A 26,977-nucleotide genomic window follows, 5' to 3' on the forward strand; every position below is an offset into this window, starting at 1 on the left:
AGGTTGCCACCTTTGCCATGGATTTCACAACACAGCGACTAATTTGAAATGTTTGTTTATGGTTCAGCCAAACCCTTACCAAACAACTTGTTTTACGACTGTATGATTTATCACATTATTTCAAAATAACTTTCAAAACATTTTATTACTGGTAAAATACAGTGTTCCATTAAATCAAGTGGAGCTCTGTGAAAAAAAAAGAGATTAAGTTCAGTGTTTGCTGATCAGGGTTCAGATTTGGAAAGACACTGCAGTCCGGGCAACCGCCAGCGGTGAGAACTGGTATGGATCCTCAAGTCCAACCAGTCTTGTTGAGAAGCACCCAGAGCTATACTGGAAGTACAAACGAGAAGGCACAATATTTATTTTAGATGCTCAAAACACTGGCAGCTTGATCCATCCGTCCATCCATCCATTTTCTAATTTGCTTATCTTCAGGAGGGTCACAGGCGTGCTATAGCCTATCCCAGTTGAGTTTTGAGCAGTAGGCGGGGAACTCCCTGAACCGGTTACAAGGCCAATCGCAGGTCACACAGATAGACAAACAACCATTCGCCCTCATGATCACACCAAGGGATCATTTAGAGCAGGCATGTCCAGCTCTGGGCCTGGATGGCCACTGTCTTGCCTGTTTTCCTTCCTACCGGCTGCAACATACCTCATTCAGATGATCAGCTCATCAGCCAGCTCTGAAGCAACATTAGAATCCATCCATCCATCCATCCATCCATCCATCCATCCATCCATCATCTACCGCTTATCCGGGGCCGGGTCGCGGGGGCAACAGCTTTAGCAGGGAAGCCCAGACTTCCCTCTCCCTAGCTACTTCTTCCAGCTCTCCCCGGGGGATCCCGAGTCGTTCCCAGGCAAGCTGGGTGACATAGTCTCTCCAGCGTGTCCTGGGTCTTCCTCGGGGTCTCCTCCCGGTGGGACATGACCGGAACACCTCACCGGGGAGGCGCTCAGGAGGCATCCGAATCAGATGCCCAAGCCACCTCATCTGGCTCCTCTCGATGTGGAGGAGAAGCGGCTCGACTCTGAGCCCCTCCCGGATGACTGAGCTTCTCACCTTATCTCTAAGGGAGAGTCCGGACACCCTGCGGAGAAAACTCATTTCAGCCGCTTGTATCCGGGATCTCGTTCTTTCGGTCATGACCCATAGCTCGTGACCATAGGTGAGGGTTGGGACGTAGATCGACCGGTAAATTGAGAGCTTCGCCCTTTGGCTCAGCTCCTTCTTCACCACGACAGACCGATACAACGTCCGCATCACAGCAGACGCTGCACCGATCCGCCTGTCGATCTCCCGCTCCCTCCTACCCCCACTCGTGAACAAGACCCCAAGATACTTGAACTCCTCCACTTGGGGTAAGATCTCCTCCCCGACCCGGAGGGGGCACTCCACCCTTTTCCGACTGAGGACCATGGTTTCAGATTTGGAGGTGCTGATTTTCATCCCAACCGCTTCACACTCGGCTGCGAAACGCTCCAGTGAGAGTTGGAGAGCCCCGTTTGAAGGAGCCAACAGCACCACATCATCTGCAAAAAGCAGGGATGTAATACTGAGGCCCCCAAAACGGACCCCCTCAACGCTTCGGCTGCGCCTAGAAATTCTGTCCATAAAGGTTATGAACAGAATCGGCGACAAAGGGCAGCCTTGGCGGAGTCCTACCCCCACTGGAAACGATTCCGACTTACTGCCGGCAATGCGAACCAAACTCTGACATCGGTGGTATAGTGACCGAACAGCCCGTATCAGGGGGTTCGGTACCCCATACCCACGAAGCACCCCCCACAGAACTCCCCGAGGGACACGGTCAAACGCCTTCTCCAAGTCCACGAAACACATGTAGACTGGTTGGGGGAATTCCCACATACCCTCAAGGACCCTGCTAAGGGTGTAGAGCTGGTCCACTGTTCCACGGCCGGGACGAAAACCACACTGCTCCTCCTCAATCTGAGGCTCGACTTCCTGACGGACCCTCCTCTCCAGCACCCCTGAATAGACCTTACCAGGGAGGCTGAGGAGTGTGATCCCTCTGTAGTTGGAACACACCCTCCGGTCCCCCTTTTTAAAAAGAGGGACTACCACCCCGGTCTGCCAATCCAGAGGCACTCTCCCGGTTGACCACGCGATGTTGCAGAGGCGTGTCAACCAGGACAGCCCCACAACATCCAGAGCCTTGAGGAACTCCGGGCGGATCTCATCCACCCCTGGGGCCTTGCCACCGAGGAGCTTTTTAACCACATCGGTGACTTCAACCACAGAGATAGGAGAGCCCACCTCAGAGTCCCCAGGCTCTGCTTCCTCCAACGAAGGCGTGTTGGTGGAGTTGAGGAGGTCTTCGAAGTACTCTGCCCACCGGTTCACAACGTCCCGAGTCGAAGTCAGCAGCGCCCCATCCCCACTGTACACAGTGTTAGTGGTGCACTGCTTCCCCCTCCTGAGACGTCGGATGGTGGACCAGAATTTCCTCGAAGCCGTCCGGAAGTCGGCTTCCATGGCCTCACCGAACTCTTCCCACGCTCGGGTTTTTGCCTCGGCGACCACCGAAGCCGCGGTCCGCTTGGCCAGTCGATACCCGTCAGCTGCCTCTGGGGTCCCACAGGCCATAAAGGCTCGATAGGACTCCTTCTTCAGCTTGACGGCATCCCTTACTGCTGGTGTCCACCAGCGAGTACGGGGATTGCCGCCACGACAGGCACCAACCACCTTACGGCCACAACTCAGATTGGCCGCCTCAACAATAGAGGCACGGAACATGGTCCACTCGGACTCAATGTCCCCCGTGTCCCCCGGAACATGGGAAAAGCTCTGTCGGAGGTGGGAGTTGAAACTCCTTCTGACAGGGGATTCCGCCAGACGCTCCCAACAAACCCTCACAATACGTTTGGGTCTGCCAGGACGGACCGGCATCTTCCCCCACCATCGGAGCCTACTCACCACCAGGTGGTGATCAGTTGACAGCTCCGCCCCTCTCTTCACCCGAGTGTCCAGAACATGCGGCCGCAAATCCGATGATACAACTACAAAGTCGATCATCGAACTGCGGCCTAGGGTGTCCTGGTGCCAAGTGCACATATGGACACCCTTATGTTTGAACAAGGTGTTCGTTATGGACAATCCGTGACGAGCACAGAAGTCCAATAACAAAACACCACTCGGGTTTTGATCAGGGGGGCCGTTCCTCCCAATCACGCCCCTCCAGGTATCACTGTCATTGCCCACGTGAGCATTGAAGTCCCCCAGCAGAACAATGGAGTCCCCAGCAGGAGTACTCTCCAGCACACCCTCCAAGGACTCCAAAAAGGGTGGGTATGCTGAGCTGCTGTTTGGTGCATATGCACAAACAACAGTCAGGACCCGTCCACCCACCCGAAGGCGGAGGGAGGCAACCCTCTCGTCTACTGGTGTGAACCCCAATGTACAGGCACTGAGCCGGGGGGCAATGAGTATGCCCACACCTGCTCTGCGCCTCTCACCGTGAGCAACTCCAGAGTGGAAGAGAGTCCAACCCCTCTCGAGAGAACTGGTACCAGAACCCAGGCTGTGTGTGGAGGCAAGTCCGACTATATCCAGTCGGAAATTCTCTGCCTCACACACCAGCTCGGGCTCCTTCCCTGCCAGAGAGGTGACATTCCATGTCCCAAGAGCTAGCTTCTGCAGCCGAGGATCGGACCGCCAGGGTCCCCGCCTTTGGCTGCCGCCCAGCTCACATTGCACCCGACCCCTTTGGCCCCTCTCATGGGTGGTGAGCCCATGGGAAGGGGGACCCACGTTGCCTCTTCGGGCTGTGCCCGGCCGGGCCCCATGGGTGTAAGCCCGGCCACCAGGCGCCTGCCAACGAGCAACATTAGAATGCTCCTGATATTTGAATCAGTTGGATTGCTCCAGGGAGAGCTGGAAAACAGGCAGGATAGTGGCCCGAGAGGACCGAGTTTGAACACCCTTGATTTAGAGTGTTCCATGAACCTGCCATGCATGTTTTTTTTCTGGAATGTGTGAGGAAACCGAAGTAGTCAGAGAAAACCTATGGAGGCACGGGAGAACACGCAAACGCCCTGCAATCGAACCCGGCAGGACATGCTAACCAGTCGACCACCGTGCCGCCCAGCTTGAGCCATTGTTCTGCAAATTATGAACCTTATTGTATGTGAATGTATGCTGTTTCCATATTCTTTCTTAAAAGGACCAAAAGTAAATAGAACGTGAAAGGAAATTGACTGTGACTATTTGATGGGGATAGGTATCAAACCATCCAGAGAACAGCAAAAATCAACAAGTTATTGACACCCACCCCAAAATGTTTGATATTTATTACTGAGACCACAAAGATTGTGGCAAAACACTTTTCCTCATTAGACTAGGCTGTAGGCTTTTTTTTAAACGCTTTCCACCTCACTTCAACATAGTTGCTTGCACCAAATACCGCCATATGGCGCTAAAGCAATATTTTCATATTAGACTTTGATTTGGTCTGAGAAGAAAATCAGCAAACAGGTGTGTTTTAAAGCAAAATCTATTGCATAAACCCCACACCGAAAAATGAATATATTCGCTCACGCCAAACTGCAAATATGCCAGGGTTCGCTGTAACTCTTTTGTTATCTGCTTATTTCATAAAATGTGTCTGTATATGCTGATGTGACCATTGTACCATAAATACATAGTACGTGTGTGTGTGACTGTGTGTGTGTGTATATATACCTGTATACACACACACACACACACACACACACACACACACACCACAACACAACACAACACAACACAACACAACACAACACAACACAACACAACACAACACAACACAACACAACACACACACACACACACACACACACACACACACACACACACACACACACACACACACACACACACACACACACACGCACAGTGTACATGTAACTGCTACCTCCGGGTTGAAAAATAGCTTAATTGTGGTTGGATTCAATTTTTATGGTCAGAAGGTGTGTCTGGGGCTGAAATTCTAAGAGGTTCTAAATGGAAACATTGCATTATTAAAAACAAGTAGAATGAAAAGTTTAAAAGCTTGCTCATTGTCTTCATTAGTGGTTGAGAGTGACGCTCCTTCTGCCTGGTCCACCCTTGTCCGGCCACTTTTACACTTTTCAATACACACGTACACACTTCTTTTTGATAGTGCGCTGTTTCCATATTGGGTTAAGACAGTGGTTCTCAATTATTTTCTGTCATGCCCCCCCAAGGAAGAGGAAAACATCTCGCCCCCCACTGTTACTGAAGTAGCAGTCACAAAGCGGCAGTATTGTTGGCAATATTCGGCACGTTTTCACTGAAAAAAACTCAAGCAGCTTATCAGCGTGATTGGGGTGTAATGTCTTTAAGTGATTCCTTAATTTATTTCGTTTCATGCTGTCCGCTACCAAAATTTTTAGACACAGTAAGCACATCGATCTTTCCTCGTCTGCCACCACAGTCACATTGAAGCCAAGCGCTACATACGCCTCGTCATATTTCCTCCCTGAGAATGCCTCCTGGGCAAACTCTGCCAATGAGAGCGCCACTGCCCCGTAACGTAGCGGAGGTGCAACTGCACGTTATTTTAGGACAGTAAAAAAAATAAAAAAGCATGTTCCCCGAGGTCAAATGCGCCCCCCTTTATGGAGCCTTGCATCCCCTCAGGGGGGGCGCGCCCCACTATTTGAGAAACACTGGGTTAAGAACATTTGGTGAATTTCAGCCCCAGACACACCTTCTGACCATAAAAATGTGATCACTGTGCACTGTTCTTCACCGGTGCATTTTGCTCGTGGAGCGGCCATTTTTATCGACTGAAACAAACACGTGTAACAAATCAATTAAACAAATATACCAATCGCAATCACATGACACACAAGTTCCTGTCTGCAGGGACAATTGCACCGAACTTAAACACAAGCGCAAGCTGTCGCATAAGGTGTGGATATTTCTTAACTTACCCACGTATTTTACGAACATGTAAAAGAGTCGAAAAGTTAAAATAGTTCATGGAGTACCTTGGCGCAAGGTAGGGCTCTCCTGGGATAAAGGGGTCAACTGAAGGAATGTCAGTGCTGCGAACGGAAGGATTAGACTGGGTCACGTCGTCTCCTTCCATACCCCTCAGATTGATTATGCTGGCCCCCACCTCTGCACTCAAGCTGTTTCGACTGCTCTTAGTGGGACCTGGAAATCGACACAAACAGGTTCATTCCATTCATGTCGGTTGGGACAGATCTGAAACTATTTTGAATATCAGGTCATTGTACAGGATTTATATTACGAAATACCATATTTTCCTCACAAAAAGGCGCACTGGATTATGAGGCGCTCCTTCAAATTATGGCCTGTATTTTAATTTTTTTCATATATTGCACGCACTGAACTATAAGGCGCAATGTACAGTACATCCACTAGATAGAGCTACAGGTACGTCATTGTCCGTCTCCGTGCCTTCTCTTCTTCCGTTTGACTCGAGCGCTTCAGAGCTGGCTCATGACCGCCTCCAAAAAAACGTAAATTAACCATTACTTCAATGAAACTACGAAAATTGAAAATACAGTAATGCATCAAAACAGAAAATTACAAAATAAATTCTATAGCCCCATAGCTGCAAACAGAACGATCAGATGTCAGTAAATTTGATCTTAGTTTGACTGTTTGGTGCCTACTACCATCACGTTACTGATTATTTCATTTATGTTAGTTGCTCCATGTACAGCACTTTGTATGCAACAATGGCTGTTTGAAAGTGCTCTATAAATACAGGTGAGTTGAGTTGAATTGGAGGAGACTCGACTGTCTCAGAAGTGTTTATTTATGCTTTTGTTGTGTACTGTATTCACAAACAAAATAAATTCTACAGCTCCACTACAAAATTTATTTTGTGATTTCCTCGCTTGATTTTGTATTTAGATTCATTATTTAAAATTTTCCAAGTTTCTTTGAAGGAATAGTTAATATACTTTTTTTCCGAGGCGGTCATGAACGCCTCTCGAGTCGAACGGAAGAAGAGAAGGCACGGAGACAAACACAGGCGTACCGTATTTTCACAACTATAAGGCGCTATTAAAAGTCTTAAATTTTCTCTAAAATGGACAGGACGCCTTATTATACGGAGCGTCCTGTGTATGCGCTGAGTTCCAAAACCCGAATGACAGCCGACAGGCTGTTTATATAGAGAAAAGGCGGAAGTCACTGTAGACAGGCATGCGGCAAAGAAGTCGGCCAATCAGTGAAGGGTGGGCGTGTATATATACATATATGGAGAGAGAGAGAGAGAAGGCAGACGTGAGAGAGGACAGGCATGCGGGGGAGCAGTCCGCCAATGAGTGAAGGGTGGGCGTGTAAGTGGACGCTAAAGGGACGCCCGAAGCAGGTTCCAACACCTGTATAGAGTGTGGCAATGTGCATTGTTGCAAAACAACTTCGGTTTTGGTTTCTAAGAACCCCCGAAAATAAATTCTACAAAGAGACACGCCTACGAAGCTCAGTTCAAACTTCAAGCCATCGGTTATGCTTTTGGCATGCGTGCCCATCTCACAGCAGCGGTGAAAAACCAAGTCAAGCAAATGATCTCTGAGCTTGCCGTTATTCCCGGAGGCTTGACTAAAGAACTCCAACCGCTGGACATCGGCATCAACCGGGCGTTCAAAGTAAAGTTGCGAACGGCATGGGAACAATGAATGATCGACGGCAAACACAACTTTACAAAGAGTGAGAGGCAACGCTGGGCGAGTTACGCCACAATTTGCGAATGGATTGTGGCTGCTTGGACGAACGTGTCTGCTTGCACTGTAGTTCGAGTTTTTGGCAAAGCCGGCATCGTTTCTGTGGAGCCACATGGCAATGAGAGTGACTCTGACAACGAGAGGGAACGCGGCGTTTTTGATGGATTACGGTACTTGCACAATTGTTCAATTCTTTCTACACACACACACGCGCTGCCACCATGTTTCGCTCCGTTCTTTACTTTCAAAAAACGTGCCAACATTGTACCATGGCTAAATGAAATACAACGGAACTCAGTTTGCTACCATTGCCTTTTTAAAAACGTGTTTTTAGCTTGTATCTGTATGGCTTGGCATGCTACCGTATGCTTCAAGCTAACATGTTTTTAGCGCGCGCACATGCATGCCGTATGTTTAAGCTGGCGTATGTTTTACCACTGTAAAACTGCGCCCAATGATACAGTGCGTGTTGTCTATGTGTAAAATACAGAAATAGCACCCATTAATGAGACTGCGCCCAACCATACGGTGCGCCGAATGGTCGTGAAGATACGGTACCTGTATTTGTTGAGACTGTGAAAACCATTAATAAAGTGTGCGTTTAAAAAAAACAACACCACAGCTCTCCTTTTTTCGGAGCTGCAACAAAAACTTATTTAATAAAGCAGCGACACAGTTCACTGAACCAACAGCAAGTTATAACATTTAAGCATGTTTCCAGCAAGGAGCCATCTTGGGGTCGATGTATTACCGTAATGACCATACACAAGGGGCACTGGATTTTAAGGCGCTCGGTGAGCTTTTAAGAAAATGGAAGACTTTTGGTGCGCCCTATAGTGCGTAAAATACGGTACTCTGAAAATTACAAACACCATGTCCGAAGAGGCTATTCATGCTCTCCACATCAACGTATTCGGAAGGTGCGTGTTGGTCCATCTGGCCTGCGCCACTGACAAGGTGGGACAAGTTATTGGGTGCTCGCACGGACTGAACGCATGCAAGTGTGGCAATTATCAGAGCGCAGAAAAACGGACAGCAACGTTGCCTCATGCGTGTGAGATTAGCTCGTATCCCAATCATTCTAATTCACATTTAAAGAATATAGAGACAACCAGATGGATCAGCATGCAGGGCCTGAACTACCTATCCCAAACATTACAACAAACACAAGAGCTCTGTTCCTTTTTCGCAATCACAAGGACCAATCCAGATGCTGATGTGAACCTTGGGTGGAGTCTGCAAGTGTCCGCGTGGATTCAGCGTGGTCTGCGGTTGCGTGATGCGGACACCATAGAAGAGCCTTAACCCTAACCATGATGATTGCCTTTTACTTGATACAATAACAAAGTATGTATGTCCCTTTGCCAAAAACCTCCATCCAACCCAAAATTAATCCGTGAGATTTGTTCTGAAACGTCAACAGGTGGCCAAAGATAACTATGGCAAAAAGGTGTGATTCTGGAAAATGGGCTTTCACTTGTATAGCGCTTATTCAGCTACCTGTGTTCAAAGCACTGTTTATCAATCTCCATCTTCACCTGCTGACACACCATAATAAGGGGCACCTGTCACTTGACTTGCTCAAGGATACTTTGGACACTGAGGATTGAACCTGCAACCTCTGGGTTGTGAGATGCGTGTACGAGTACACTTGCACATTTGATGTAATTTCTTCATCAATAGACTTGACAGTACACGACTCACAGCAGCGTATGAAAGACTCCCAGGCTCTGCTCTGCAGATATGGTCTGACCTGTGGCTGCTGAAGCAGGCATAAGACTGCAGAGTCCACCTGTTGAAATACTCTGGAGAAAGACAAGGAAAAGAACCACCATGCTTTTTCAGCACTTTTTCAGAGACGAAAGCAGTACCTCTTCTCACTATATTGTTCATTTACTGCACAGATATGATGCTTCTTACAGTTAGAAAATGATTTGTACAGATGAACGATAGGCCTTAGACGTTACTAGCTCAGGCACACCTAAGCATTTCATTTAAGACCGAGAATATCGGGCAAACGTAAACTAAAGCATGGCACACGAGATGGTGAAAGAAAGGTAAGCCACACCAGGGCAAGGTGTTACCTAAGGCTGAGTAGTCGCTGGAGGAGTTCCTCTGGCAGGCCGTATTGGTCAGAGCAGATCAATTCTTTGATGGAATCAAAGTCCTGCTTTAGTTGGAGCGCTCCTTGCACACTGACGAGGAGGCAAGAGACACGACAGATGAAAGCCATTTACACACGGCATTATATTAAAGTTAGTAACTTGATTTTCAGAAGAATATACCTGAATTTGATTTGTTGCTTCAGGATATGTTCCATCCATGACTCCATGAAAGCTGTCATGGTTAAACTAAGAGCCTGGATGCGGACATCATCAGACAGTAATGCCACACCATCCAAAACCTGACCGATCACATTCTGAGCAGCCAGTGATGCATACTCACTGGGGCTGGTAGGAAAGCCTGTTGACCAAAAGAAAACATCACCTAAATTCACAAGCCACCCATCATAACCAAAGACAATGTCACAATAGTGATCAAAGAGCAATATCATCATATAACAATAATAAATATATTTGAATAGCTAGTCAGTCTTTATTTGGAGTAACTGTGGATGTTGTCATGCTGCAATCGGTGCCTTCTCCCAATTAAAGTTTGCTCTCCGGGGAATTGTTCGTGTTGTGTGGATTACTTGTAGGAAACTAAATATGCTCGCCAGTCTGGATCACGTCATAGCGTCACATGGAATGACTGGAAATTCCGGCTACTGAAGTGGTCTTGAGAAAGATATCAAGATCTCATCTGCTCAGAATCATGACACAATCGCACAACACCCACCCTCTTTCACATTTTATTGTAAGGAGTATCAACCCCGCAGGAGCCGGGAAAGCTCAAGCAAATGGGAACACAATTGCACTCGGTGCAACCCTTCCAATAAATGAAAACTTTAAATGGAGGAAAATACGCTGTACAACAGTAGAGGTTGTCATTTTAAGGTCATGTGTGATGTAAACTTGGCCAACCATCTTTTGAGTAATACTTAGGGCTAAAACTATTTCAAGCACATTTTCTTTAGTTGTTATTTTTTTTAAACACAACCCACCCAGGTTCATAGTTAGACACAAAGCAAGGCGCTTAATAATGAAAATGCTTTTGTACATAAATCTCCGACAAGTGATGTCATTCAAAGAATGCAGAGTTGCCAGTAAGCCATTGTACTGCATTACTGGTTGTCCCGTTAACTTCTGAGTTATTCGGTGAAATGCCTCGGTACTGTGTGGCCAAAAGAAAAGAACAGGGCATGTCAATGGAACGAATCAATTCCTGACTGGCTTTGTGCACTTTCCATCATGAGCCCTGCTACTGTTGTCCTTGAAATGACGTCACACTTCCGGATTTCTCGCTCGCCAGGATCTCACTTTTGGAAAAACATTCATTCATTTTCTGACCCGCTTTATCCTCACAAGAATAGCGGGGCGTGCTGGAGGTTATCCCAGCCGTCTTCGGGCAGTAGGCAGGGGAGATCCTGAACTGGTTGCCAGCCAATCACAGGGCACAAAGAGACGAACAATCATCCACACCCAGATTCACACCTAGGAACAATTTAGAGTGTTCAATCAGCCTGCCATACAAGTTTTTGGAACGTGGGAGGAAACCGTAGTACCCGGAGAAAAACCACGCAGGCCTGGGGAGAACATGCAAACTCCACACAAGAAGACCGAAGCCATGACCTCCGCACTGTGAAGTCGACGCGCTAACCACTGGGCCACCGGGCTGCTCCTTCAGAAAAACAGATTTTGCTAAATAGAAATGATCTTTCCATGATTTGTTGAATTACTTGTGACATGAAAATATTTCATTTGAGATTTTCTCATATTCACACTTGGCCTTCAATGCACATGGCTGCTCTTGAGGAAAATGTCAACTAATCTCTTCCGTGAATTTTACTTCCTGGACCTAGGTTTTGCATCTATGATTTAAGTACAGTACTGTACCTGGTCTGGGGTTGAGTCTCCAGTGTCCACCAGAGGGCATGGTCCGCTCAAAGAGATCGGCAGATATCCTTTTGCAGTCATTAGAAAAGGTTTTTAGTACCAGAGAAGAAAAACCCTGACATTAAAAAAACAAAAAAAACAGACATCAGCACCTATAGTCCGTGGATTACTTCTCGCCACACTGAGGATGACTGATTTTAAAAGGAAGCAATTGAACACATCTAAAGTATCTCTGGTAAAGTCGATGCACCTAGTGTCTTGCAAAAAATATTTCCCATTCGATGTTAATCTTTTGCTAAGCCCCATAGCGTCTATCCTATTACAGTTATTGTTATTGTTATTATTACAGTTTGTTCAGGATGGCTTTCAGTCCACGTTATGAGGTGGGGGGGGGGGGGGGGGGAGGAGAGACCCCAACAGAGGATGAAGCGTGTCACCTGCAGCTCGGAGAAAGCCACTTCAACCATTTGGAGTTGCTGCTTCAGTACACATTGATTATGCGTAGGAAGAGTGGAAAGACAATTACTGTCGGAGTTTATCATCAACGATTTTGTCTGTTGCACCAAATTGTCCAACGACTCTTTCAGCACCTGGAGAGAACACAGAATTGACTTCTTCTTCTCGGGAACCACTGACAGTATATGCAAAATCACAGCAGGATTCACGACGTGTGCCGACCGGACAGTTTTCTTCGCACCACTGTCGGTGTGATAATGAAACAGAATTGATTGCAAATGACGCATGCCCGCTGAGCTACAGTTTGCATAAATTCCAGCCTATTACCCTCTTCCGGGCATCCATTTAATGGCATCTCAGGCAATGCGCAAAGGTCACAAGAGAGCATTTCAAAATCTTCAAACTTTCTTCATCATCATCCCATTTTCAAAAGGATCATATTCATCGCATAGCTTGCTGCACACAAAAGCTGTGTATCAAAAAGTGCTGGGGTTGAATAAACACGGCAGCAATTGTTAAATTAAATAGTAAGAAAGGAATGTGGCACAGCAAAAAAGCATTTGCTATTTTGTGGTCAGTACAATATTAGCGTAGAAACAACAACAGTATCCAGGTAAGCCATGCTAATCGGAGTTGCGTCACAATTAAGCAACCCCAGCGACCATGTGTGACCAGGAAATGCAAGCGGTTGGATGGCTTTTTCGCTTGTTGAGTGAGAACCGCGGACACACACACACACATAAGCAGCACGTCCACACACTTGAACGGCATCGAGGCAAAAGTGATGCGAAGTATCCTTCCCGGTTATTTTGGAACCTGGTCAACTCATTCACAAAATACTGTTTGAAATGATTTTCAGTTATTCATTGTTATTGAATAAAGCCCCGTGACATTTAATTTCTGACCTTTTGCAGATATTACCAGCATTTTTTTTTTTTGAAACACAAGAAAAACAAGTCTTTCTTCTATCACCTCTGATTATAAAACTCAAGTTGTTAAAAATATATACAGTATACTGTAATGTCAATAAAATGCAGGGGCAATCATGTATATAAGAGGTGTGATGATTATACATGTGCGACATTTTCTGCCCCCCATGAGGGAAGCCAAAATTATAATAGGGCTTGCGATGAAAATTAGTTTGACACCTAGTCTTATAGCTTTCATTACAACAAGGCCTTTTGGAAAATGACAATGTGTAATTTTTGTTCCAACACATCAAACACTTTTGGATGATGAAAAATGTAGTCACAGCCTGACCTTCCCATCAAACATCAGTGACCATGGCCCAAATTCACTCTTTTGACAGACAAGTCTTTTCATTCATGTCTTGCATATTGATTGTTTTCCATTTGATAGCTTACTTCCAGGTCTCCTTGCGTGATGAGTAAGAACTTGTTGAGGCTCCACGAGGAGAGGAACTGGTATGCCTTTGACGTGACCCACACTGTGGACATTTGCACCGTGGCTAACGTCAAGCTAACTGTCCATCGGTGGAAAGCGAGCCATGTTGGCAAGAACCTCAAAGAACCTGAAATAGGAAGAGGGATAAAAAAACTGCGATGGGATTCACTTGAATAAATCGGGTGAGACTAAAAACATCAAATGTCTTGGGGGTCAGAAGTGCAAATGGTGATTACATACGTAATTGTGATGCTTTTTTTTTAACCTAAATTGTATTCAACATGATAATCCCTTTTGTTTGTTGGTATTATTCAAAAACGCATCTGTTTGTTCTGTTGAAGTTGCTTCTTTGGTTCAAACATTTCCAGTGTTCCCAAGCAAAGATCAAATAAATTTGTATTAATTAATTTCAATGAAATACAGGAAAGCAGCCAACAAAAGGAACATTTTCAGAACAGTGACAACCTGACAGACTGGCATGAACCGCAGCAAGGTTACCTGATGCGTTGCAGTAAGAGAGCGAGGACAGTAGAGGCTGAGTGAGCTGGAGGAAGTACTCTGCAGTCAGAGACATCATCACAGTCTCATCTGGATTAGAGGAAGGCGCAAAAGCACTTCTGTGTTGGTTTGCAGCTGCCAGACACTTGTCTTTCAAAGTTGCACCCAAACCTCTGCACACCACTGAGAAAAGACAATAAATGGTTGACAGTACTTAGCGACAACCTTTGCTCTAATTTAATGACATAGCATAAAACATGTAAATGCTCAACAGTATATGGTACATTCCTTCAGTTTGGATTGTTAATAAAATCAGGGGTTTTGTATGCCTTTGTTTTAGACACTAACCATTGTCCCAAAGAGCATGTGTTGCACTGACTAACATATTTAGATTGAACTCCTCCAGCATGGCTTTGCACTCCTTTGGAAGTATCTCTGCACAAAAACAGAAATGGTATTTAGACACAACAATGAAATTGGCTTCTGAATGTAAAATTCGTCTTGGGTTGTGAGGCATAAATATTTCACAAAATATATGTGATGGGAGTATCAAGTATCAAGTACAACTTTATTGTCTAATATGTATTTATTGTCATCTGTGCTGTATGTACATTACAGATGACATTTCTTCCTTCTCAAGACAACATACAAGAAGAGGAGCCGCTGCGGGTGCCCGCGCCGCCATCAAAAAAAAGGTAACATAAAATGACAAAATAACACAAGACAACACATTATACAGAGACAATCGTGCAATCGTAACCACTTTCCTGCATACACTTTGTTGTCTGAAGCAGCTATTGATGAAAGAGGAGCAAGTCAAAGTGCCATTTTCACCAGTGGATCAAAGACGTCATGCTGAAAATGTGCACACGTCTGCTACAAGCTAAGCTTGAAAGCAACATGAAGCACTCGACACCTCAGAAGAGTATAGAATAGAAACAGTTAATAAATCAATGAAGAATTGATCAATCCCTCTCTAAAACAAACAGTGTCTTCTTTGATTGAGTTTGCATCCATTTGACCTTTGCACTTGCTATCAGGTGTGATCAAATCAAGCATTATGTTTGATGGACACTCGCACAATAAAACTAAAAATGACACACAACAGCGTGTCAGTGTGAACTGGTCTGTCAACAATCACATAAGGTGACAATTTCTAGGATGTTCCTTGCAGTGGACTATGCTGTGTGCTTCACAGAAGTTGTCTTCTCACCCATGTTTGAGGCATGGCTCATTTGCTGAAGGACTTGGAGGATCCTGTGGTTGTCATGGAGATTGATGCTCCCAGTACTCCTTGCCCCATGTGGCACATGCATCTGCAGCCACAGTGCTTTGCTGCAGCGAGCCCACAGCAGTGCACGGTACTCTCCAAACAGATCATCAAACAGCATTGACTGCCCGAGGTCCAACCACTGAACGGAACGAGGCCGGCGAGCACATTCATCCTTGTTTTTTTTTACATCTTCTACAGCCACCTCCAAACCCCGCTGTCCAGAATCTGAGCTAAAAAAAACAAACCAAAACAAAACAAAACAGAACAAAAGAGTGCTGTCACACAAGATGTGAAGAGTACTTACTGTATGTGGTGTGTGAGAAACATTGGAATATGTGTTATGTCAGCTACATTTATTCTCGCTGTGGTCATGATTGAAAAGAGTCATTTCAAACATGAAAGCAAACATTTCCCAATTGGCAGACATGATGTTCACTTACTCTTCAGAAAAGTTCTGGAGTTGCACCTACCACCAGGGAATTCCTCATCTTAGGGAGCGATGTACAGGGTGGGTTGTTTCCACAAGAAGTACATATTTTTTGAAATGCCAGAAACAAGATCACTGCAACATGCTGCCTATTGACCAATGCAATTTCAGAGCTTCTGAGTGATTGAAGGGGTTGACTTGGAAATCGGGTTCTTTTGGCTTGGAACCAGCCAAAAGAAGGACCCATACCACCGAACCACTTGATCCTCACTAGGGTCGCAGGGGGTGCTGGAGCCTATCCCAGCTGTCTTCGGGCAGTAGGCAGGGGACAACCTGAATCGGTTGCCAGCCAATCGCAGGGCACACAGAGACAAACAACCGTCCACGCTCACATCCACACCTAGGGACAATTTTAGAGCTTCCAATCAGCCTGCCATGCATGTTTTTGGAATGTGGGAGGAAACCGGAGTACCCGGAGAAATCCCACGCAGGCCCGGGGAGAACATGCAAACTCCACACAGGGAGGCCGGAGCTGGAATTGAACCCGGTACCCCTGCACTGTGAAGTCGACGTGCTAACCACTGGACTACCGGGCCGCCAGGACCCATACCATGTCACCGAATGACAACACAGCATGTCCTCGCACCCAAGGCATTCTGGACAAGCACAGAACTTGAGAATTTACCCATTTCGAGCCTTTAGTTAAGCAATTGTCCAAATCCTCAGAGATCAACTTCACCAAAGTAAATGTTTTCTCATATCTGTCATCGTTCATAATAGCAGACTGATCGTCTTTGTGTTTAACCCTTCCATGCACCCTGTAACCTGATAACATGATAAGCTGTCCACTGTAGTAACCGCTGTCCTTGAAAGGGTGAATCCAAAAACAGGGCATTTGCCAACATCTGTTTTTACATTGGAAAACAATGATCAAAATCTATTTTCTGACACGTTAAAGACCAAACCAGTAACTGAATCCTAATCACCTTTTGGAAAAAAAAACAACAAATGGTCAGTTTAATCTAGAGCTGGGTGATATGTCGATATATATCTCGACGATAAGAGATGCGAATTGTCATTTTTCTATGATCGCGTCTGTCACCATTTGGCATCTGCGGCAAACTGCAAGTAAGAACATCAGCGGAAGCTTGATTTGATGGGCAAAGCTTTCACTTATCAATGTTATACCACGCAGCTGCCAACAGGTGCCACACTGAGCAACAATTTAGAAAAGTCCATCAATCCATCCAGTTTCTGATCTGCTTATCCTCATAATGGTCACAGGACGTAGTGGAGCCTCTCCCAGCTGTATTCGCATCCGCGCTCACACTCGCACCTCGGGACAATTTAGAGTGTTCCATGAACCTGCCACGCATGTTTTGGGACTGTGGGAGGAAACCGAAGTATCCGGAGAAATCATATGAACGAAATATATACACATGGAGTCTTCATGCACTAGACGTACGATGCAAAATTAAAATTTACCGTCAATGAGAGTTTTCCCTTGCACATCAGATATTCATACTAACAATAGAAACAACAACAACAATAATAATATCGTAATATATTTAGTTGCATTTATGAATTAAGGGTGAGGTTCAATAACAGGTGGATTTTTGTCTCAAATGTCAGCTATAAATTTGAACACATTAAAATTGGCATTCCGGAAGCTTTTAGAGCTCAAAGATGACAAAAAAAATAATACTGCATCTCAAAAATCTCATACAAAGTTAAGGCATTATTGAAATCAGCGTCATTAATACAGTAAATGTAGGGACACGTAGGGCCATCTCCGATTAAAATTTGCTGCTTGCCAGTGTTCTTAAGAGGTGTGTTTCACCAACCACAACTTTTTCACCGTTTTGTGCTCACACAAAATCAAAAGCCCCTAAACGAGTCATTCTGATTCTCTCATCTCAAAACAAGTAAATACTCTGAAGACAGCTGATGGAACAATTACCTGGGATCAAGCGTGCCTGTTGTGTCAACAACACCCAGGTGGGTTCCCTCCATTGCACAGTCGCTGCTGCTTTGGTTTGGATCAGCCTTCCCATTTGGTGGGAGCATGTCAATTTTTATGTTGTGAGGAAACAGTTGTATAGTGGGTGTCAAAGGATGTGATCGCAGTGGAGCTAGCATGTCATAAGAGGAAACAAGCACATGAAATAGAAGCTCAACTTTGGACTGATCCTGTTGGCAAAAGTCTGGCAGGGGGTTGGTTGTCAAATGCTGAAAGGTGGAGGGTTGACTTGACTTCTGCAAATGTTGAAAGTTTCTTGCAGGGCTGTCATCTTCTAGATCTGCCCGGACCGGACCGGTGTTGGAGGCATGTTTTTGGCACTGAAAAGGTAAGTTATTCCGATTTGTATCTTTTATTGGGGAGGACGTCACCTTTTCTAAATCTGAATGAAGTTCATCGTTGGTACTTTCCAAGTGAAGTTTGGGAGTGTGAATGTGACAAGTATGAAAAGAGGAGTGCGATTTTGAGAACTTATCCTGCTGCTGCTGCCAAATTAACGTTGGGGGGAAGCTGGACAGCAACCTGGCAGAAATGTCCTGCTTGGTGGGGGATTGACACACGCATTGCTGAGCGGTCCACGATTGGAGCTGATTGGCTGCCGTGTTTGCATGATGCGCTGCCAAAATACTCAGCAGGTCTTTAACTGAGACAGCAGCAGGTTGATGCCTCTGACTGTTTGTCAGTGGGGTACAACAAATCTGCTGGAATACTTGAGTCCCCAGATGGGTGGTGTTGTGCTGTGTTCTCTGCTCCTCCAGTGCCGTGTTATAGAGTTCTATACATTCTAAAATGTCTGCCATGACTTCCCTTGGTACGTGGTCCAAATTGGACTGCCCCATAGCATCCAAAACAGCTTGCACATAACGTCCCATTAAAACCATCACTTGCAGGCTCAGCAAGTCAAGAGTCTGTCTAATATCGTCCAGCAACTTGTTCTGCTGGGCCAGAGCGTGCCTGAGATAGTGATCAGACTGGACTTTTGCATATAGACAAGGCCAGTGGTTGACATGAATGCGAAACTCCTGGCACAAGGAGACAAGCTGAACCTTGGCTGATGAGCAGAGGTGTGGGGTCTGCAGAAGACAGAAGAATTGCCGTAACAATCACAATTTCAACATTTAACATCAGAATCTATCTCATCAAATAGTAAAGATTGCTTTTATATTAAATCTGGGCATCTATAATAGTTATGTTCAATCTTCGCTTGATACTGTGAGACGCGAGCTATTTCAACAGCAGGTTTATGACTCTGCTTCTCGAGCTAAAATCCTTCATGTCAAAAGATCTATTCCATCTATCCATCAATTATCCGAGCCGCTTATCCTCGCGAAGGTCGTAGGCGTGCTGGGGTCAATCCCAGCCGACGTTGGGCAGTGTTCTATATTTTCCTTCTTATATAACTAAAATAAGTACTGCAGCTTATTAGTCTGTGGCATTGTGAAGTGGTACACCCACAAACTATGTAAGAAACACGTTGTTAAAAGAATACGTTTGAAAGAGTTTTAAAATCAATTTGACTGAATAATTTTAGTAAGCTATTTTTTATTTCTTTACAGCTACTTCAATTAATCAATTCTTTTTGATTATCACTTTATAATTTAGATACCTTTTTTTAATTTTATTTAAACTTGTCCAAATCCTCATAATTTCATCTTCTCAACTGTCAATATTATCTGATCTCCGTAATCCTCCTTGAAAACAGACTGATTATCTTCATGTTGAATCAAAATTTAACATTGCATTTACATTCTTGACTATTTTCATCACATGCTAGGGACCAAATCTATCATCGAATCATAATTGATTTATGTTTGTGTTACTATACACTGTGTGTTGTGTGTCCTCAGTGTTTGACTGTGTGGCCCCTCCCTCCTGTTGTTTTTTTGGTTGCCTTTGCCTTAATTCAGTGTGGGCTGGGCATCTACCCAATCACTGTACCTATCTCACCTAACACAACTGCCAGTCTTCACCTCATCATCCACACTCTCCTCTGCAGCAGAAAAGGCCAGGCTGAAGAGCCACTCATTGCCAGCTCGGCAGCTACCTTCCCTGCTTCCCAGCTGTTGCACTCAGCCTTCCCGTATGCCTTGGTTTTGGTTTCTTTGGCTGCCTTGGTCGGCCCGGTGATCGAGTGGTTAGCATATCGATCTCACAGTGCAGAGGTACCGGGTTCAAGTCCAGCTTCGGCCTTCCTGTGTGGAGTTTGCATGTTCTCCACGTGCCTGCGTGGGTTTTCTCTGGGTACTCCAGTTTCCGCCCACGTTCCAAAAACATGCATGACAGGCTGATCGAACACTCTAAATTGTCCCCTAAATGTGAATGTGAGCATTGTTGTTGTGGTTGTTTCCTCTCTGTTTTCCCTGCGACTGACTGGCAACCGGTTCAGGGTGTCCCCCGCCTACTGCCCAAAGACAGCTGGGATAGGCTCCAGCACCCCCCACGACCCTTGTGAGGATAAAGCGGATTGGAAAATGAATGGATGGCTACCTTGGTTCTTGCCTCCTTGACCTGTCCCTCTTCCTGACAATAAATCAGTACTGAGTTCATTGTGTCTGCCTGTGGGTCCTGTGCTTGTTGTAAGCTAAGCTTAACCGTTTGTTCATTTTCTGCACTGCCAATTTGAAAGAATGTCTATTTTTGTTCAGTTGTTTTCTTTTTAATCCAATTCATCGATTAATTAAATATCCATCCATCAATGTACAGATAAATAAATTATTAAAATAATCAGTAGGTGAAGATTTACTATGCTGTTAAATGGCTTTAACTCTTATTTGTAATGGAAATGCTTTTAAATGTCGCCATTGTATGTACTTTTAGTAATTTAAGTAAGCTATTTTTTATTTCTTTGCTTTTAAGTGTCTGTTGTGTTTGTAAATGTTTTTTAAGTTGTACTTTAATTGTGCAGCACACAGAGTGACCTTGTGTATGAAATAAGCTGTCACACAGAGTGACCTTGTGTATGAAATAAGCTGTATAAAAAAAGCTGCTTTGCCTTTTTCTTTTGAGGCTATGGTAAAAGTGTCACAAAAGAGTGGTTCCAGTAGTACACATTTCATATTTTGGTTTGCATCCAAGAATGGTCAAACGAAAACTGACATGACAATATTGCATACAGCATTGTCTGCTGGTCAGGCAGCATCTCAGCCCGGGACAGAAAGAGACTGGAGCGACTGGTCAGGAAGGCCAGTTCTGTCCTGGGTTGCTCCCTTGACACTCTGGAGGAGGTGGGCAACAGAAGGATGCTAACTAAGCTAAAAGCTATGATGGCCAGTCCCTCCCAAACCCCTCCAGCCCGCCCTGACAGCACTTGGTAGCTCCTTCAGCCAGAGACTGTTACACCCGCGCTGCAAGGAGAGATACCGACGCTCGTTCCTACCGACTGCTGTCAGGCTGATGAATAAAAAATAACAATTATAATAATAATAATAATTCAATGATGTGAAGGAAAATTGTAAATAGTACTGCGATTTATCCATTTGTGTTCATATTGTATTTAATTGAAAGATGTTTGTTTTTCTCTTTCTCCTTTCTTCTTTCTACATACATTCTTGCTGCTGGAGGCTGTAAATTTCCCCAGTGTGGGACGAATAAAGGATATCTTATCTTATCTTATTGTTGCCGTAAAAATGCACATTTTGTACATACTGGGTTAGATGAGATGTGCGACTTCCTCAAGAGATCCTCAAGCAGGCGGCCCAGGTTAGAGATGTATACAGCAGTTAAATGAGCCCTCCTGGTGTACTCGTGAATAAAAAGCAGCAGAGATCTCTGCTCCAAGAGGCTCCACAGAGCTCGGTAATGCTTACTCAAGAAGGGCAAGGCAGGCACGAGGAGAAGACCATCACCTGACACAGTCTTGCCCTTGACACAGATCTTGAACAGGATTAGAGGAGGAAAATAGGATTTAGATCCAGTCCAAAAAAACAAAACAACAACAACAAAAAAGCCCTTGACCTGAATAATTCCAGGCTCATTGCACTGGTTTTACGTCTGCATTTGTGAATGTACTGTATTTCAGTGAAAATGGTTTTAATTCAGCACTAAGAAAGCCCCAACAGCTTTATGTTGGGGACCAATGATCAAGTATTCTTATTATAATTATTCTCATAAAAAACAATATTGTTTTAGTGATCATAGGAAAAACATATTAAACTTATCTTTCCCATGTGTGTAAATTAATTTGAGTATGTAGATAATTTTATTCATTGTGTACACTATGGATTATATATTTATTGGATCAAATAACAGTTCCAATATTTATATCAGAAAATGTCTAATTTATATAAATATTAATGACAGGCAGTGATCTCCCACCAAAGAGTCAAAACATGTAATATTATACCCCATGCAGTATAGTTAATTACAAGTTACAAGCTCTGATTGCAAATTTTGCATTTTCCTTTTAAAATGGCCAAAGCATAATGAAATCAATTCATCGCCCCTATAAAAAAGTAACTTAAACTAACAGGAACGTATTACTCTCCACAGATGGTAATATTGTAAAGAAACGTATTACTTTCAAATCTTAGTAACTAGTAAAATGCAATTTTTGTACATTTTGGAAGTACCGGTAACTTGCCCAGCACTGTGTTAAATGATCAAAACATGCCAAGGAATGAATCACCATTTATGGGTTGAGAACCCAACAAGTGTTTAAGACATACGGTATGTGAATTATCTGTGTCATGTTCCGTGCCTGCCAGCAGGTGGCGGGTTTTTCCCTCTGCCTACTGCACACCTGTTCTTAATTCGAGGGTGATTATCAGGCCTTTATCAAGTGGCTCTGGCAGCTCATTCTCTGCCGGAGAATTCCACGCCGTGCCATATTCTCTCGTGCTCTATTTCGCTATCCGTTATTGACTCGTTGCCTTCTTGCCTTACGGCCGATACTCTTGTGATTTCGCGTTTAGACTCTAAGATTTGTACTAATCGTATTTTCGCCAATTCAGGCCCTCCTCGTGTTTTGTTTTCCGTGAGCGTTTTCAGTTGTTTTTTCCTTCTTTGTTACTCCTGGTCCTTATTTGATCAGCGTTTTTTGTTACCGTTTTTCCCTGTCGGGCTCTTTCTGTTTTTTGGTCATTAAAGACACTTTTTGTTTGACAAGATTTTTTCGTTGTCTGCTTTCCGGGGATCCAGCCCTTTACTTCCTTGTTCTGCACGGAGCGATCTGTTATCGCTTCGGGCAGAACGTGACAATCTGAAGGCATGCTTGTACAGTGCTGCATCAAGAGACCATCTTAATTTATTACGTGACCACGTTCTTCATGCAAAACGTTTGTATCTCAAATCATCTTTCGGCATTTGAAATGAATGGAAATGCCATTAATCTATTCAAGGCATTTCACCCTCCCCACCCCCCCAAAAAAACAAACTTTTTGTGAATGTGTTTTTTGACAAGGAAAATTCAATATTATACTAAGAGTTAAATGAAGTTGACTGGCAGCATACAGCGCTCACATCTCAAGTTTGTTCTCACAAGTCAAAGCAAAAAAAAAATAATGTCCAAATGATGCCTTGCATCTCGAAAAAGTATGGTCCCTCAAATCTCACCAGTCTAGTTGGGTTTAATTTGTATTTGGTGATCAGGACTGCCTGAGGCAGCAAACAAATGAAGAACGTTTTCTTGATAATGTTGGTTTAAATGAAACAAAATATTTCACGTAGTGTATGCATATTTGCATACACCAAATGAGCATGAATATGACTCAAGCAGCTCACCTTAGGATAACCCATTTGTGCCCCGCTGACATGCTGCCACTGCATTGACATACTCAGAAGAGCATTTTGCAAACGCAAGATACGGACAGATGATCTGGACACCAGGTTGCAGGCCACGACAAAGTTTCCTTCTTCTTCCCCTTCATCCTCATAATCATCTTGACTATGACCAGGTAAGAGCCACTTCATACGAGGATTTAAGGTGCTTTTGAGTAAACGAGAGATGGTCCTCTGTGACCAAGACCCTGAAAGGCAAAAGTCCAATGTCAGATGGGTATGATTCTTAAGCTCAAAGTAGGAGGCAAGGACCAAAAAAACCCCCCACAAAAGAAATAAGTCAATGATTAACAACTTGAGGTTTCCATAATATTGACAAATGTTTTAAAAATATGCTGAAACCACTCAACTTAAAACACAGTAGGCCCACTCCAGGGCTGGACTGGCACACACATAATATATTTTTTTAAATGAGCCACAGCATTTTTAGCTTAGCAGTCTAAGCCAAAAATGCCAAAATTAGCCGAGCCACTGGCAGTTCTAGACACTTTTACCTGGGGTGGCAGAAGGCACAGTTGGGAGAGCGGAGGTTAATCACATGAACGTACACACACACGCGCACACACACACACACACACACACACACACACACACACACACACACACACACACATTTCAGGTTGAGGTTTTATTTTGTGCATTCCCTGGCAAGTTTTATGCATGTCAAATAAAATATCTTAATGTTGAGCACTAACCCAGTCCTTGTAGGCTAATGACAGAATCATTGTTTATGATTGTGAGTGTATGGAGTTCACACTGTACCATTAGCGTTGAGATCTTCTTCTGCTGTACAGGACGTGCACACCTTCTGCAAGATAGGGATTTCAAAATGAGTGTTTTCAGAATGAAGATAAAAAATGTCTACCTTTCTCCAATTTCATGGAAAGCTTGTGGCACAAATTTGCGCCCCAATTCATGCATCTTAATGAAAAAATATGATTATGAAATAATGAAAATGGACAGATACATTGAAATATTTCAGGAGCTTTTTTCTTTCTTTTTAAACAAAAACAACTGATAGATTGATTCTTTTTAGTTATCATATATTCGCTTATTATTAAATTGATTGATTGATTGATTGATTGATTGATTGATTGATTATGCCTGCAATGAAGAGCGCTTAGGCTTTTAATAAGCATATAACGCTTCTTAATCATTGTATATTAATCATTATGTACTCACATTTATAATCCTTTTCATTCGTTTATACTCACATTTATAATCAAGAATGCTTAGTGCACTGTGTGGCAGTTTAGGGACACAACCACCTTTTCGAGGACGTGGTTGGGATGAGATTAGTATTAAGACTAAACAGGAGCAAGGTTGGACAGTGGATGGAGCTATCAACACCAGCTGCAACGTGATGTTTTTGTAAAAATTGCACACATGTACGTAATTTACACTGACATACAGACGCATAGTCAAACAGGTTCAGCGTGTCTTCAACAGCCCCCACCCTTTAGGTTGGACACACCTATGTAGTAGATTTCTCAATAAACGAGGGGGTGAAGGGGGAGATCGTTAGGGTGATGTGCAGAGAACTGAAACCTAACGCTTCTCCTTGTTCCCTCCTGGTACCAGAATTGAGACTCCTGTCTCCTCTTTGTGTTTTATTCCTAAGTGTTAAATTGATAAACCTGACAATAACCAACCTTCTCTTCTGGAGTGAATGATCCGGATTTCTCTGGAAGTAAAAAAAAATAAATAATAATAAATACATGTTAAAAAAATCTACTGAAGTGGAAGGAAGTTAAATATATATAATCTCTTCACCATCTACCTCCTACACTGAGGCTCAATCAGCCGTTACCATGGGATCGTTCCTAGCTATGCCTTCCTGTCATCTTAGCCCAATAGGGGCTTGAGAGCTTGAGCTACTCGAGAAGCTGACTATGGAGCTCCCTCCCTCCACACACAATACACACAGATTCCCTCACAGCATTCAAAATCCAAATCAAAATCTCCCGTTTAAACTCACATTTGCACTCTAATCATTCACTTCCGCGACTCCTGTTTGTTTTGTTTTCACTGATTTACTGTTTCAGTTTGGGGGGGGGGGGTCCTTATTGATGCTTTTATTAATGTTTTCTGTGTGTATTTTAACTAATAATTTTAAGGTGAGTTGGCAGGCATCACTAAATTAAATGAATTTGTACAGCAGTAACTTAGACTTCTTGCGTGTATGTCAAGGTCACCTGCTCGACCAGGCTTTCCACCAGGGTCTTTCAGTACGTCGAAATTGTTTTCATCCATTGCAAACCCAACTTTGTCTGAAAAGAAAGCAAATAATTATGTATTGGGGTTTTATATCGAAATAAATACATAAAACGATAATATAAAATGGAAAAAGAAAGACAACTACGTGGATTTAGAATGATAATTTGTATTCACTTAGATTTTCACAAAACAATAATCAAGAACATGGATTTGTATTTAAGCACAAGAGCATAAACAATAATATGTTGCTCAATTGTTAAAGGTAAAGGCTTTAATTGTATAGTTTTCCTACTCATCTACAATGTAATTAAACATCGACCGTGAATAAGATGCATTTTAAGAGGTAGAGACTTGAAGCCTGAAACTTACATCTTTCTGAATCAGCCCAAAAAAATGCTCCTTAAGATTCAAGTCCGCTACATTGTTGTGAGCGAGACCGGGTGGTTGGCCCGAAAACTTGTATGCATCGTGGAATGAGCTAACGCCACAACCAGATGACGCTAGCCTAACATCGGATAAACTCACGCTCAATCTCGCCAAATCAGCAGATGTCATCTTTTTATACGTTCTCTTGAAACAAACCGCAATATTCTTTCACTGACATGTTGGACAATAATCAGGGTTGGTGTAATGTCCATCCATGTACTGTATTTGTTAATCCTCGCGGGTGTTAAAAATAGTGTTTGCTCGCGAGACTACACAATAAAACAGCAGCCAATCCAAGCAGACGTTTGCTTCTCTGTTGTCATGGAAAACACGAAGGCTTCCGCGTTCGTGGGTTTACCTTTTCTTCTTCTTCACGGTTTGCCGATGTGCATGTAAAGTCTGCCTGTTGTTGCAATGCTGTCATCTTTTGGAGCCGTGTAACAACTGCAATAGTATTTCCCCTTTTTATTTTAAAATTAAAAGGCATGTCGTACATCGCACTATTCATATTTTTTTAAATCAAACTCTCAATAAATCAAGGCATATAATGTAGGTATTCACTCATCTCTGAGGCACTTCACACGTGGGTTAATTTTCAATGTACATGTAATTATGGTTTTCATATTGTTTTAGTGTTCCATTTGAAAACATATGTTTGAATAAATGACTTTGATCTCTTATTAGTAATTGCATATTTAGCATCGGATTTGATAATACTGTACATAAATTGGCATTTTTGTTAAAATCACGTT

General features: G+C 43.8%; 1 protein-coding gene across 2 annotated transcripts; it reads right to left on the minus strand.

Moving 5' to 3' along the window:
- Nucleotides 1–39: 39 nt before the first annotated feature.
- ccdc142 (coiled-coil domain containing 142) lies at nt 40–26,553 on the minus strand. Of its 2 annotated transcripts, XM_052058917.1 has the most exons (18): nt 26,169–26,552; nt 25,778–25,852; nt 25,235–25,266; nt 24,345–24,390; nt 23,526–23,770; nt 21,453–21,680; nt 17,748–18,880; nt 15,301–15,590; nt 14,436–14,522; nt 14,088–14,270; nt 13,550–13,716; nt 12,167–12,319; nt 11,730–11,844; nt 10,020–10,197; nt 9,819–9,929; nt 9,439–9,539; nt 6,022–6,190; nt 40–333 (listed from the first exon to the last, which is right to left on the minus strand). In XM_052058917.1, the coding sequence occupies exons 2-18, from the start codon at nt 25,833–25,835 to the stop codon at nt 225–227; spliced, it is 3,405 nt and encodes a 1,134-aa protein (XP_051914877.1). In that variant the 5' UTR covers nt 25,836–25,852; nt 26,169–26,552; the 3' UTR covers nt 40–224. The 2 variants fall into 2 exon arrangements, 1 of the variants encoding a protein (XP_051914877.1); XR_007961448.1 differs by lacking the exons at nt 40–333; nt 6,022–6,190; nt 9,439–9,539 and having other exon boundaries at nt 9,866–9,929; nt 10,020–10,093; nt 10,180–10,197; nt 26,169–26,553.
- Nucleotides 26,554–26,977: the final 424 nt, after the last annotated feature.

Source organism: Hippocampus zosterae, chromosome 1 (genome assembly GCF_025434085.1).
Source record: "Hippocampus zosterae strain Florida chromosome 1, ASM2543408v3, whole genome shotgun sequence".
Taxonomy (NCBI): domain Eukaryota; kingdom Metazoa; phylum Chordata; class Actinopteri; order Syngnathiformes; family Syngnathidae; genus Hippocampus; species Hippocampus zosterae.